At 43.4% G+C, this 14875-nt stretch overlaps 1 protein-coding gene across 2 annotated transcripts in view; it reads right to left on the bottom strand.

The window, feature by feature from the left end:
- The window catches only part of LOC143039069 (uncharacterized), a 37720-nt gene that overhangs the window by 14073 nt on the left and 8772 nt on the right, over positions 1-14875 (bottom strand). For both annotated transcript variants that reach the window (XM_076208927.1, XM_076208925.1), the window contains exon 2: positions 4962-5145. In XM_076208927.1, the coding sequence (XP_076065042.1) occupies positions 4962-5144 (183 nt within the window). In that variant the 5' untranslated portion in view covers position 5145. The remainder of the gene's footprint in view (positions 1-4961; positions 5146-14875) is intronic.

Below are 14875 nucleotides of genomic sequence, written 5' to 3'. Positions count from 1 at the left end.
AATATTCGAATGAAATGCAATCGATTCCTCAGGGTGTCTGTGTTTGTGGTCCTTCTCTCTCTCTCTCTCTCTCTCTGTCTGTCTGTCTGTCTCTCTCTCGCTTGCATACCTACGGGCGTGTTTACGTGTGTTTATATGTACTCATACCCAGGCATAATTCCCATCCATCATACTCTCCACCCCGACTCTTCTCTCTCTCTCTCTTTACACCCCGAACTCCTCCTACCCCAGACCACCTCAGTGCAGCTGGATAAAGGAATTACTGATACTCATAGTCTGATGTATTCCTTTCTCTCTCCAAATGGAAATGCTGTTGGGTTGGCTGGAAGATGCCTCTTCGTTTCGTAGAAACACTCGTCTATAATGAAGTCCAATTATATATATATATATATATATATATATATATATATATATATATATATATATATATATATATATATAGGTGAGGTGGCAAATGAAAAGTTGAGGCTAAAGTATGGATTTTTATTCGGAACCAGACGTTTCGACCTCCTGGGCCTTCCTTAGCAATCCAGAGTGGTCCAAGAGGTCGAAACGCCTGGTTCTGAATAAAACTCCATACTCTAGCCTTAACGTTTCATTTGCTACCTCACCTCCATATTTGTCAGTCCTTACGTACACACACACACACACACACACACACACACACACACACACATATATATATATACATATATATTATATATATATACATATATATATAAATATATATATATATATCGTAGTAATCACGAAGAACCCACAGTCGGAATAAAAGGAAACTTTAGAAGAATGTGGGTTCTTCGACTGTGGGTTCTTCGTGATTATTATTTACAAATGTGAAACAACATTTTGTCTAAGTGATATATCGTAGTGTAGAGATGATGAAGATGTGTCTGGAAAGAGTTGATGATAGCAAATACAGTGTTTATGAAGAAAGTCAAGCATAAGTACACTTGGGAGAGGGTGATGGATGGAAGGGTGGTAGATAGGGCTTTAATGGACTATATAGTGGTAATCAGAAGAAGAGTAGGAAGAGTTTTGAATGAACATGTTCTAAGGGGAGAGAATGGGGTATATCAGATCATTTTTGGTGGAAGCTAAGTTGAGAGTGGAAGATAAATTGAGAAAAGGAAAAAGACAGAAGGCAGGGAGGTGCTCAGAGTAAATTGCTTAAATGAGAAAGAAAAGAAGAAGGAATATAAGAAGAATCTGAGAGAAGAGTGGGAGTGAAGGATAAAGTAGAACTAGAAATGGAGTAGGAATGGGGATGGTTCAAGGAGGGAGTCTAAGTTGTGCAAAGATGGTGTGTGGAACAAGGAGACGGGAGGAAATAGAAGGAAGGGTAGTGAGTGGTGGGATGAGGAAGCAAAGAAGGGTGTAGAAGAGAAGAAGAAAGCATTCGCAGATTGGTTACAAAATAGGACGAGAGAATCATATGAGAGTTACAAAGAAAAAAGAAGAGAAGTAAAGCATAAGATAAAGGAGGCAAAGAGGAGAGTAGATGTGAAATGGGGTAAGAGTATGACAGACATTTTTGAAAGTAATGAAAATATGTTTTGGAAGGAAATTAAGAAAGGAATAGGAGGCGAATCAAGTAGAGAAGAAAAGGTAAAAGGTGCAGATGGAGAGATGATAGTAGAAGAGACGACAGTAAGAGGAAGATAGGCAGAGTATTAAGGAGTTGCTTAATGTGAAGGAGGATAGAGAGGGAAAGGTAGTTGAAGTGGGAAGCGCCAAGAAAATGAGTGATGAATGAGGAAAATGGAGGAGAAATAAGGAAAGATGAGGTGAAAATAGTTATTAAAATGATGAGAGCAGGTATGGTACCTGGGTTGGAAAGTGTCACGCGGGCTGTCTAAAAAAAGGGAGGTGCCGTGATGGTGGACTGGCTGGTGAAGTTGTAAAATGTTTGTCTAAAAGAGTGTAGAGTGCCGATCAGTTTGTTGATTGTAATTGGGAAAGCTTATGGGAATGTTTTAATTGAGAGGATTAGGAGAGGAACAGAGGGAGTAATTGGTGAGAAACAGTGTGGATTTAGGACAGGTAGGGGTTGTGTGGATCAGATTTTTGTGGTAAGGCAGATATGTGAGAAAGCTTTATGTGTTTTGGGCCTTTATGGATTTGAAGAAGGGTTATGACAGGGTAGACAGGAGGGCACTGTGGGAGGTATTGCAGATATACGAGATAGGAGGAAATCTGTTAAGAGCAGTCAACATTTTTTACGAAAGTAGTAGAGCCTGTGTTAGAATTAGAAATGGAGAGAGTGAGTGGTTTGAGGTAAAGGTGGGATTTCGCCAGGGAGGTGTTATGTCGGGTAATGGGTCGGGGATTAGAGATGGTTAAAGAAAATAGAGAAGAATGGTAGATTAGCCAGTAGTTGTTTGCGGATGACACTGCACTTGTTGCAGGATCGGAGGAGGGATTAAGGAAGTTAGTGACAGAGTTTGGGAAGGTGTGCGAAAGAAGGAAGTTGAAGATAAACGTGGGTAAATGTAAGGTGGTGAGATGTACATGGGGAGAGGATGGCAGCAAATTGGAATTGAGTATTAAGGTACAGAGACTGGAGGAAGTGGATAGCTTTAGATACTTAGGTGCGAATGTGGTGGGAAAGGGATGAGTGGAGGTGGAGGTAGAATGTAGATTGAGAGAAGGAAATGCCTTGGGGAATTAAAGTGTAATGAGAAGTAGACATTTGGGAATGGATGCTAAGAGGAGATTGTACGAAGGAGTGATTGTGCCGACAGCACTGTATGGGGCAGAAACATGTAACATAAGAGAGAAAGAGTTTAAACGTGTTTGAGATAAAATGCTTAAGAAATATGATAGGGGTTACTAGGCTGGATAGAGTAAGAAACGTTACACACACACACACACACACACACACACACACACACACACACAAACACACACATACGAATAAAGATTGGATAAATTACAACTATCAACACTGGAACAGAGCAGAGAAAGAGGTGATTTGCTGATTATTTACAGAATTATGAAAGGGATGGAAGTTCTTGATAGAGAACTAGGTAAATACAACTAGGTAAATACACACACACGCATATATATATATATATATATATATATATATATATATATATATATATATATATATATATATATATATATATGTGTGTGTGTGTGTGTGTGTGTGTGTGTGTGTGTAACGGTGTATGCCAGAATTGCCTTGTCTGCACCCTTACACACCACCCAGATGCACTGGCTACTCGACAGCAAAAGAAATTCAAACCCAACCCCCCACACCATTACCATCATGATCCCCACACATTTTATGAATGTGTATCTTCTCACCGTGTTCTCTTTTTCTTCCTCTTCTTCTCCTTCGTTTTCGCTCCTTTTAGGTGACTAAAGTAGAGCAAATCCGGAAGGACACAGGGGTAGCCATTTTCCTCGATTACACGCGCGCGCGCACACACACACACGCACACACACATACACACACACACACACACACACACACACACACATACACACCGGTTCGCTGGTATAGTGGTATCGCGCTCAATAGCTAATTCAACGATATGAGTTCAGTCCCCGCTCAAGGCTGAAAAGCATCTGAGCACAGCAAGCCGTTAGCCCAGCTCTAGTGCACAAGGATCTATTATTTTTTCTTTTATGCATGTGTGTGTGCAAATTACAGTATTGCCCAAAGACCGGACCATATGTGAGCTCTCATCAGTGATGGTAATAGGTATCGATCACGAGTCTGACACCTGATCCAAAATTCCTGATGAATAACATTTAGGTTCCCCCAACTCTCTCTCTCTCTCTCTCTCACATACACACACACACTCACGCGCGCACACACACACACACACACACACACACACACACACACACACACACAGACGTACACACCGGTTCGCCGGTATAGTGGTATCGCACTCATAGCTAATTCAACGATATGAGTTCAGTCCCCGCTCAAGGCTGAGAAGCATCAGAGCACAGCAAGCCGTTAGCCCAGCTCTAGTGCACAAGGATCTATTATTTTTTTCTTTTATGCATGTGTGTGTGTGCAAATTACAGTATTGCACAAAGACCGGACCATATGTGAGCTCTCATCAGTGATGGTGATAGGTGTCGATCACGAGTCTGACACCTGATCCAAAATTCCTGGTGAATAACATTTAGGTTCCCCCAACTCTCTCTCTCTCTCTCACACACACACACACACACACACACACACACACACACACACACACACACACACACACACACACACACAAACAAACATAGACATACAAACGGTTACTCAGTTTACTCCTTTCGCTCCCCTTTTTTCTTTTTGTCAACGTCACCTAACACGCTCGGGTCCCCTTCGTCTGCACATGCGCGACGTACCCCGACATCACTCTCCAACCACCCTCGTACAGTTGGCTTCACTTATGAGCACAGCACTGCCTGTCATCGCCTGCTGTAGCGAGCGTTTACTTCTACGTCGAACATTTACGATAGTCGTAGTCGTAAGATACGTCGTAAGTCTGCGACCTACAATATACGCCGTCCACAACTTCCTAAATGACAGATGCTGGTACTCATAAGTAGAGACAACTGTACGAACTGTATCAACAACACAACCATATGTATTCTTGTCTCCATCATACCTATCAGCGTGCCTACAATACTCCTTTCTACCCTATATGCACCTCAGTCCTCACAGTCCTGAAGCCGTAGTTCCAATTCTGAAGAGGGTCCAAGGTAGTTCCTGAAGGCTTCTGAAAGGCGTGTTAAGAGAGAGAGAGAGAGAGAGAGAGATTGTGGGGCACTGTTTTTGCACATCGGTGTGGGTGACCAAAGCAACATTAAAATTGGGATCGCGACTTACAAACTTAGGGACTTAGTACGCTACGCCAACTTCTTCCCCTCCCCTCCCCAATTTCCCATTTTCATTCCCATCTCCCTCGCACCCGCCCTAACGCGCCCCCTCCTTCCCTACTCACCTCGTCGACGATGGCCTGGTCGAGGACCTGGCACTGCTCCTCGTAGGTGAGGCCGTGCCACCGGTCGCCCCAGGCCTCCTGCACGGCGCGCATGTCCTCCAGCAGGCGGCGACATAGCGGCGAGACGCTGCTGAAGTACTCCTCCGGGGGCACGACTGAAGTGACCCGCCCTGCTGTCGGCATTCTGTCGAGGAAGAGAAACTGAGTCAATACAATGTAATCAGAGTTGTTCCTCCAAGGGAAAGTGGAGGACGAGGGTGTGGGAGGGGTGGGAGGGCTTGGCAAGAACTGTATGAAGAAGACGACGCCATCGCAAACGCTCAAGACCAAGCTTCACCCGTGACGTATCCTAACTATACAAATAATATATCTTTCCCAGCCGAGTATTTGATATATTTCCATATAAAACAGTGGTCTTATCACGAACGAGATTTCTTGTTTATGAAATTGCGTTGGTATCGCAACTGTGAAGGATGTGTTTGCATACTGGGTCACAAATGAGTGTCCGCAAATATGCATCAAGCTTAACCCCTTCGCCACGGTGACGTCAACTGAAGTGAATAGAATAGTTTGGTGTCAACCAGAATAAAATATAGAGATCAAGTCATTGTATAGCGAAGATGAATTTCAATGGAAATATTTTTTTACATTTAATTTATTTATTAATCTGTCTTTATATTTTAGCTATTTATTTCCATCAACTTATCTATTGATTTATTAATTTAATCATGTTGGACGCGGTTACGTTTGGGACCGAAAGGTCTCCTTTCTACATGCTTTATCACTGAAAGCCATTGCAACCCCCTTTGCAACGATGACAACCTATCCCTCCCCTGAGAAATTAATTTTGTTGTTGTTAGCCAGAATAAAACCTGTGGAGTACGTCACCAGAATCAGGACTTCGTCAGTAGGTTCTATGTAATGGCCTTGTCGACCTAAAATAAAAAACTAAACTCGTTTATCTTAACCGTATGAGATCACTCTCTCATATCCACAAATTACAACAAAACTATCATTGACATGATATCACACAGAACTTAAAAAGTTCCAGTTAAATGTTTTGATGAAAAAAAAATTTTAGTACTGATTAATTATTCAACCCGCACGTGGGAAATCCGCCAACACTACTTAAGGGCCATCGTATGTCAGGTAGAGGGTATAGCTGGCTAAATGAGGGTGTGCAGTATAGGAATAAATTAAAAAATAAATGCTAGAACGGATTGGTATGTTCTTAGCGATACTTGTAGTGAAGCTTCCGTTTTATAGTATGTAAGCAATCTAAAATAATGTATCAAACTTGTGTAAAGCAAAATTAGTTTTATCTAGTGGTAACAAGTCACCATAATTAACCTTTTTACTGGCACACTAGGGCCGCAATGAAAAAGAAAAATCTGTATTACGTTGTAGACATCATTGTTTACAAAGCTTGTGGCATCTAGGAGGCGTAGTGTGAACGTGATACTGTATTTTGTGAAGGAGCACACTGCAAAAGTATTGAATGCATCACTTAACCCTTGCTTTTTTGAATGCCCAAAGACAGCATTGCAGACCCAACATGCACAGAGGTAAGCACCAATCACCAATATGAAAACTTCTTCAGATATTTCGGTTAAATTGCAAAGCTTGGTTTCAGTCATATCTAGGGAGTCGAAACTACTCTCAAAAGACGATGTGAAACTCTTAGCGTCGCTGAATATCGTGTTTCGCTACCAGATGCTTGGGTTGGTACACATCTCATGACGTCACCGGAGCTAATACCAAGAGGTGATGCTCTATGATGTGTTTTAGGTTGCAACTTAGCAGATGACGGATACTTTCGTCAAAAAGTGTCCCTCAAATAGTACTTTTGAGGTAAGATATTTCTTTTAAACATGGTTCTCGTGAAAATAGATAACTACAAAAGAGAAAATGCAGATTTGTGCCTCTTGCCTCACGTCTTTTGTCCTCGTTCTCGTTGCCGTCAGGTGACGTTTTTTATTCAGTCACGCAGACTGGGATTTGAAATGGTACTTTTGATAATCGTGGTCTTAAATTTTACTGAAATGGGTGTAATTCCGTAAGACCAATTGGACACTTTTGGTTACTGTTGCACAGAGGCCTTGTCAAATGTGAATGTAATATCTGAAAGTTAAACAGGATTAGTGTGACCACTTTAAATTATTTTCTTAATCAAACAGTCTTCAATCCATTAACTCTCACTACTAGGGATTTCCCCCATCTGAATAAAATCACTTGGCGACAGGGAGAATAAAGAATAAATGTAAGAAAGAATAAACTACAAAGAGTAAAGAAAGAGCAACAAGAAAATCAAGGACGAGAAGAACATAAAATTAAAAGGAAAATGAAAAATCACCAGAAAACCTGCAATGTGCAACAGCGTCTCATAAACGACTCGGGGGGTAGCCTAACCCTCTCTCACCTTGGAACGGCCATTTTCCCCTCGATTAAGTCTCCGTGCCTCTTCTTCCCTTCCCAAGAACCGAAGACCTTCTGACCGAGTAGTGGTTCGCTGAGATGAATACGAACACACACACACACTCACCCACACACACACACACACACACACACACACACACACACACACACACACACACACACACACACATACAATCGAACAGAACGCTGTCAGCTCCTATTTGGAAGTGACTTCCTCCGTAATCCATGGTGGGTTCCTCGGGGCACGGTTGATCCCCCTCCCCACATCCACCTTCCAGCGAGGCGTGCGTGCTCGAATCATGTTTCACCGTGCTAAGATGACGCGATCAGAAACGCCAAATTCGCGAACGAAACTCTGTGGGAATCCGTCGACGATTTCAGTGTTGACCTACCTCGTTATTGTCCCGTAGTGCAGTACGCAGCGTCTAAATTCAAATGTTTTAGAGAAAATGTCGTGCAGTGAAGAATCGGTTGTACAAAATATATTTTATACCGCAATGTAAACAGTGACGACAGGAGCTGATTGCGTTTCGCACCTCGTTCTGTTTATACCACTCCTGCTCCCATCCTCACCCTCCGTCTTGCAGTGTCACTGTCCTTTTTACGGGCGTAGAATATGAAGGGGCGACGGATGAGAGGTGTGTGTGTGTGTGTGTGTGTGTGTGTGTGTGTGTGTGTGTGTGTGTGTGTGAGTGATTCACCATGGTCTTTGGATCACGTGTTGGACTCGTGATCGACAGCTATTACCCTCCCGTAGATCGGAGTTCATATATGACCGATCAATGGGTAATGCTGTGACCTTACACGCACACACACACAGCTTCCCGCCCACGAGAGTTGAAGTAACGGCTCGCAGCTCAGCGATACTGAAATTATTTCAGCCCTGGGTGGGATTCGAACTGACAACTAGCTGCGGTCGTGATCGCTACCACTGCGCCATCGAGTCGTGTGTGTGTGTGTGTGTGTGTGTGTGTGTGTGTGTGTGTGTGTGTGTGTGTGTGTGTGTGTGAGTGAGAGAGGGGATTGAACGAGTACGACCCTAAAGGATGATCCATGTAACTTACATGAAAATGAAATTAAAGGAATCATAGCTATAAGTCGTCGAGGAAGTATTCACCATTTTCAAATTTAACGAGCATGAAAGCAGAATCCTGGTAATATATGCAATACGAAGGTAGTATTTCGTCAGCAGTAATCAGCATTTCTGTCCTTGGAGGTGGTAAAGAGATTCAAAGGTGGCAGAACGGATGGAAAGCAGAAGATTAAAAGCGATCATAGTTTCTTTCTAGTGGAGATTAATCACCAATCATAAGACAAAATAAAGAAATATATGAGTGACTTGGTTCGTAGGAATGCCACCTAAATCGCGAAAATATCGACTGCATAAATCATGATCGTTACGCCTCACGCGGTGAAATACGACGAAAGAAAACGGAAGGGTTCCGCGTGGCTGTGCATTTCAGAATTGAACAGTTGTTGATTCATCTATCAATAACCTCGTTTGTTTTTCCATCTTGCTGACTTTCTCCCCACTTCATCACAGGTCATCGTCAATGAACGGAGATTGTCTGAAAGAAATTCCACTACAAACTCGAATGAGATCGGAAGACGTCAAATAGAAATCTGTTATAAAGAATTTGAAAACTAAGTTTATCCCGAGAAATCATACGATCAACGACTAGAAAACTCTGTTCTGTTCCAGTAACACGCAAATCTGTTTTTTTTGTTCATTTTTGCATTGAAAGATCTATTTCCTCTATGGAATGATTACGTTAAATTAGATTAGATTAGGAGCTATTGGACAACGTAAGTTTCATGTTAAATATCCGTGCTTGCGTGATTCTGGAAATTTACCAAAATTTCTTTATATTCTCGAACTGGCTATCAAACGTTCTTTTTGCCTTGGGTTCTTGGCATAATTAGTCTGATTTTTTAAATAAAAGTGTGCTCCAAATACCGATAGTTATTTCTTACCTAACCTTTACATGGTCGATCTTTTTCCTGAATTGTTACATATATTTACACAGTATCAGATTCAGAGGGAGGGGTGAAAGCGATTTCGGTGAAATCTGAGAACTTGTCTCCATTGAAGTCACGTTTATGTCCGTTGAACGGAATTTCAAACAACGGACCGTCTTCCTTCCAGGAACATACGTAAGGTAACGTTCCCTAGAAGGGGCGGGTTCTAGTCGTTCCTGAGACACATAAATCCTGCAGAGTACTCATTTCGTTTCTTTAATGACACCATCACACATTTCTTCCTGTTATGCAATTCTGGTAGCGTTTCGTTGTCGATTCTTTTTCTAAGTACTGACATCATTACCTTTCAGTGTCTGTATGTCCATCTCTTTCTCGGTATTCACATCATCACCCATCACACGTCAATTCAATTCCTTCTCATGCGTTATTTGAGGAATCAATGCAGTGGTTCTTAACCCAGGGTACCTGTAGCACGAAAAGGTACGAAACCTTGAACCTGGGGCTACGAGACATGATAGCCAGTGCAATGGTACTGTATATTTACCATGAGAAAGCATAATGTGTATTCATTGTATCCTACTAATTGAATTTTTTAATCTGAAACAGAAAGTACTTTTGTTCAGTAATTTAATATAGCTAATCATATTTTTTTCATATGTTTGCATTGTATTTATATTGAACGGGCGTACGAGATTTATATATATATATATATATATATATATATATATATATATATATATATATATATATATATATATATATATATATATATATATATATATATATATATAAATAATCAAGGGCCACGGGCACTGAAAAAGGTTTTTAAGAACCACTGAATTGATGTATGTCTCCCAGGCTGTTTCTATCTCAATTAAACAGCATTCGGTCTGTCCATCCACTGCATCCATTTTTTCATCCATGCGTATTAATAATGTTCACATAGGATTGTTCTGGAAAAAACAGAGGGGAGAACAGGCTAATTTGATGTTAGATAAGCCAGGCTATTCAATTAATTTCCATGGTACCACGTCGTTAGCCAGAGGGGTAGAGGCTTTATCTATGACATCCAGATACGCATATTTACCATATATCTGCAAATCTAGAGAGAGGAGAAATAGAGAAAAGGTGGGGGAGGCTAATTCCGCCGGTGTAGGATGAATTATATATGCGATTTTGAGACTAAGAATTGTTGGCAAAATTCTTCCTTGAGAAGTTTCTGCACGTGTGCACTCTTTTAACGCGTTTCCCCTTCATTATTGAATTATATAATGCCAGCCACTAATTAACTGAGACTGCGTCCGGGGGAGTATTGTCATCTCAGTCAGCCAGGTCAGTCAGAGACCGGAATATCATTAACGATGACGTTTATGGAAGGAAGCAGCGAATTGATGGTTTGGGTCGGGCAGGAGGGGGCGCTGAGGTGATGTAGGGAAAGACGGAAGAAGGAAAGGTGGGAGAAAGGGAAGGGCGGAATTTGGAGAAAGTGGGAGAAGTGAGGAATGGGGGATTTGGGAAGGAGAGGCGGAGGGAGATATAAAGAGAAAAGGGAAAATTTAAAAGAGAAAGAAATGAAGTGGAAACAGGAAGGGGAAAGAAAAAAGAGAGAGAAGGAAAAGGGAAAGAAAGAAGGGGAGAGAGAGAGAGAGAGAGACAAAGGGGAAGAGGAGAGAAAAAGGAGAGAGAGAGAGAAAGGGAAGGAAGGAGAATGAGAGGGAAAGGAAGCAAGAGCAAAAGAGTGAATGACGGGATAGGAGAGTAAGAGGAAGATAGATAAAGAGAGAGAGAATGAGAATGAGAGGGAAAGGAAGCGAGAGCAGGAGAGAGAGAGAGAGAGAGAGAGAGAAGGACGGGACAGGAGAGTGAGAGGAAGACAGACAAAGAGAGAGAGAGGGAGAGGATATTGAATGAGCAAAGGATACATTTTGGGGTGTTGGACCTCTATAGTTCCCTTTGAGGGCGACAGCTGCTGTTGCTGCTGCTGCGCCACGGCCTCTGTGAACACAGGGAGTGGGACACCTTCGCCCAAGCCGATAACAGAACTCCAATGTACGTCATTCAACCGGATTTCTGACACACACACACACACACACACACACACACACACACACACACACACACACACACACACACACACACACACACACACACACACACACACACACACACTCGCACACCTTGTCCACCGTTCATGTTACGATAAAGTATGTATGATCTGGCTGGGCTTGATACTTTATTTGATATGTATTTATAGTAATAAATAATATTTTCATTGAGACTAGTATGAAGAAGTATCACCACTTCATTCTGCTTCTTAAAGTCTAGTTTGATTAAACAGATGTCTACGATGAGTTTGGCTCCCTTATTTGTATAAAATTTTCGAACACGATCTCACCCACTGGCGAAGTCCCCAAATTGTAACAGAATATGACGTACGGGCATTTTTTGATATTACGCTACCTCAGTATTGGCCTGGAATTCAAAGTTAAAAACGCACCCATTCAATTCCTCGTGGACTGTAACCCCGGATCAAATGCATATAACCAACCCGAACCTGACCTTATTCAATGAAATTGATATCTATTATCGCCTTACCTCTGAACTGGTCGGTCACCTGGGATTGAATTTTTGGTCCTTCGATTCTTAGTGAAATGTGACCGTGGATCAGTATCTTCAAATATAATCAGACCAAACTAAACTTACCGTAACCTGACCGAACGTAATCGTCTTGCCTAAGGGTTCTTACCAATATTACAGTCGAGGAATTCGCCGACCCAGGGATGGCTTTATTGTAATCCTACGGTTCACGTGCATTCGAAGGAAAACAATCTAATCGTCAGCAGCAAATCAGAATTAAAATAGTAAAAGCGAATAAATAAACAAATAGAATTACAAACTGAATTAATTAATTGAAATAATAAAAGGGTGACTTCATCGGAAATGCAAAGAGTTTCAAATTTCGAATTAATAAAAGAAGGGTAAAAATAATAAAAGCTCAGATGACTATGTAATATGTCTGCCTGGTCATGAGTGCAGGTCAGCTGGCAGACTTGAGAGTGTCTGCCAGAAGGTGCTGGGCAGCAAACGTGCAAAGATTGAAGGATAAAATCATTGGAACGGACGAGTCGATTGGACGTCACGAAAGAACATTGGTTCTGGCGGTTAGGGAGTATTGGTCCTAACCTCTGCAACGTGACCAGGATTGGAACCTGTGCGCGTGACTTTCTTGGATGACAGCCGCACGCCTTTTTGTGATCCAGTAAGCTCCCACACCCATATTAATAATAAGAGGAAGACATAAAAAAAATCAGTAAGAATAAGTCTCTTAAGCGCAGTTCACACAACCAATGTTTCGGCACCAAGTTCCCGTTTTCTCGTCAGCTTTTTCCCGCTTTGCTCATGTGAACCACGGTTCACACGAGCAAATCAGGAACAAACTATTGAGGAAACGGGAACTTGGTGCCGAAATATTGCTCTTGTGAACCGTGCTTTAGGGTAGGTTGCAAGCTGGCCGCTGTATGAATTTGTTGAGACAGGGGAACGGAGCGGGGGGAGGGGGTGGCAGTGCTCCGGGGCCTGTGTCGAGGTGGCCCGAGTGTCGAGGGGGCCCCATTTGTTGAGGGGGCCCCGAATGCCGAGGGGATCCGAAAGTCGGGGGGCACCAAGTGTCAAGGAAGTCCAATAGTCGAAGGGGCCCCGAGTGTCGAGGGGGCCAGTGTGTCAAGGGGGACCGAGTGTCGAGGGGCCCGAATATCGAGGGGGCCCGAGTGTCGAGAGGGCCCGAGTGTTGAGGGATCCGAGAGTCGAGGGGGGTCCGAGAGTCGAGGGGGGTCCGAGGGCCGAGGGGGTCCGAGAGTCGAGGGGGCCCGAGTGTCGAGGGGGCCCCGTGTGTCGAGGGGGCCCGTGTGTCAAGGGGGGCCGAGTGTCGAGTGGGCCCTGAATGTCGAGGGGACCTGTGTGTCAAGGGGGCCCGAGTCTCAAGGGGGCCCCGAATGTCGAGGGGGGCCAAGAGTCGAGGGGGCCCGAGTGTCGAGGGGGCCCGAGTGTCGAGGGGGGCCTAGAGTCGAGGGGGCCCCGAGAGTCGAGGGGGCCCCGAGTGTCGAGGAAGCCCGAGTGTCGAGGGAGCGACGTGTGTTGAGGGGGCCACGAGTGTCGAAGGGGCCCAATTGTCGAAGAGGCCCGCGTGTCGAAAGGGCCCGTGTGTCAAGGGGTCCGAGAGTTGAGGGGGCCCCGAGTGTTGAGGGGGTCCGAGAGTCGAGGGGGTCCGAGAGTCGAGGGGGCCCGTGTGTCAAGGGGCGCCGAGTGTCGAACGGGCCCTGAATGTCGAGGGGACCAGTGTATCGAGGGGGGCCGAGTGTCAAGGGGGCCCCGAATGTCGAGGGGGGCCGAGAGTCGAGGGGGCCCCGAGTGTCAAGGGGCTCCGATAGTCGAGGGGGCACCGAGTGTCGAGGGAGCCGCGAGTGTTGAGGGGGTCCGAAAGTCGGCGGGACCCCGAGTGTCGAGGTGGCTCGTGTGTCAAGGGGGCCGAGTGTCGAGGAGGCTCCGAGTGTCGAGGGGGCCCCGAGTGGATTAAAGTGGATTAGCCATTTCTTCTAGCCTTTTCTCTCGCTTTTCCCTCATCAGTAGTACCTTTTTGATTGATGAAGCCAATTGGAAATCGTGGGGAATTGGCGGAATCGTTCACAAAAGTTGACGAAGTTGAGAGCAGTAGTCATTCCTTCTATGCCCGTTGCACTAAACCTCAGTTGATTAAGAATATATATGCATTTTATGGTCAATGCCTTGGGTTCTTACAATATGTCATTAATGATGTCATTTCTGTGTTTAATTCAGTTTTATGTGATGTCTTGCCACCTGAAGTGGTTGCAATAAACTTTAGTTAATTAGAAATATATTTGCATCAATCTCTTAGGTTCTTACAGTAGGTCATTAATGGTTTCATTTCTGCTTAGTCCAGATTTACGTAATATTTTGCCACTTGAAGATATTGCCGCAGCTTGCTGCTCCGGGGCCCGCAAAATGGCTTTCGAATGTCCTGCATAAATATAATTCAATTGAACGAAAAATCAGCTGTACTCTGTAGTGTTCAAGTGACGAGAAAAAAATGTGTGAAAACTTACGAAAGGTCACAAATTAGTTTTATGAATGAAGCCAGGAATAGGTGACATTCAATGTGAAATGTAGCGTGACAGAAAACGGGTTTGAGATGGGACGCCGATTCAAAACAGCAAACGAATTAAGATATAATGAAAGCAGCAACAACAACAATAACAATATGGTATATAGATAACATAAAGAATAATGAGGATAATAATTATGTCACCCAAAAACTAGAGCCTAGGTATTCCGTAGCATACTGTACTGTGGATACGTATAATATGCACCAAGATCTAAGGAATAACAATAATTCAAACGGTCTGACCTGTTTATTTAGACCTTGATATGCACCTAGGCAAACGTAAATTGTTTACAATAATGTATCTACGTTACATCCCAAA

This window comes from Oratosquilla oratoria, chromosome 2 (assembly GCF_046742065.1).
Source record: "Oratosquilla oratoria isolate Oo_2021 chromosome 2, ASM4674206v1, whole genome shotgun sequence".
NCBI lineage: Eukaryota > Metazoa > Arthropoda > Malacostraca > Stomatopoda > Squillidae > Oratosquilla > Oratosquilla oratoria.
Note: the sequence above shows the minus strand (reverse complement) of the source record. Positions and strands in the feature narration are given on the sequence as shown.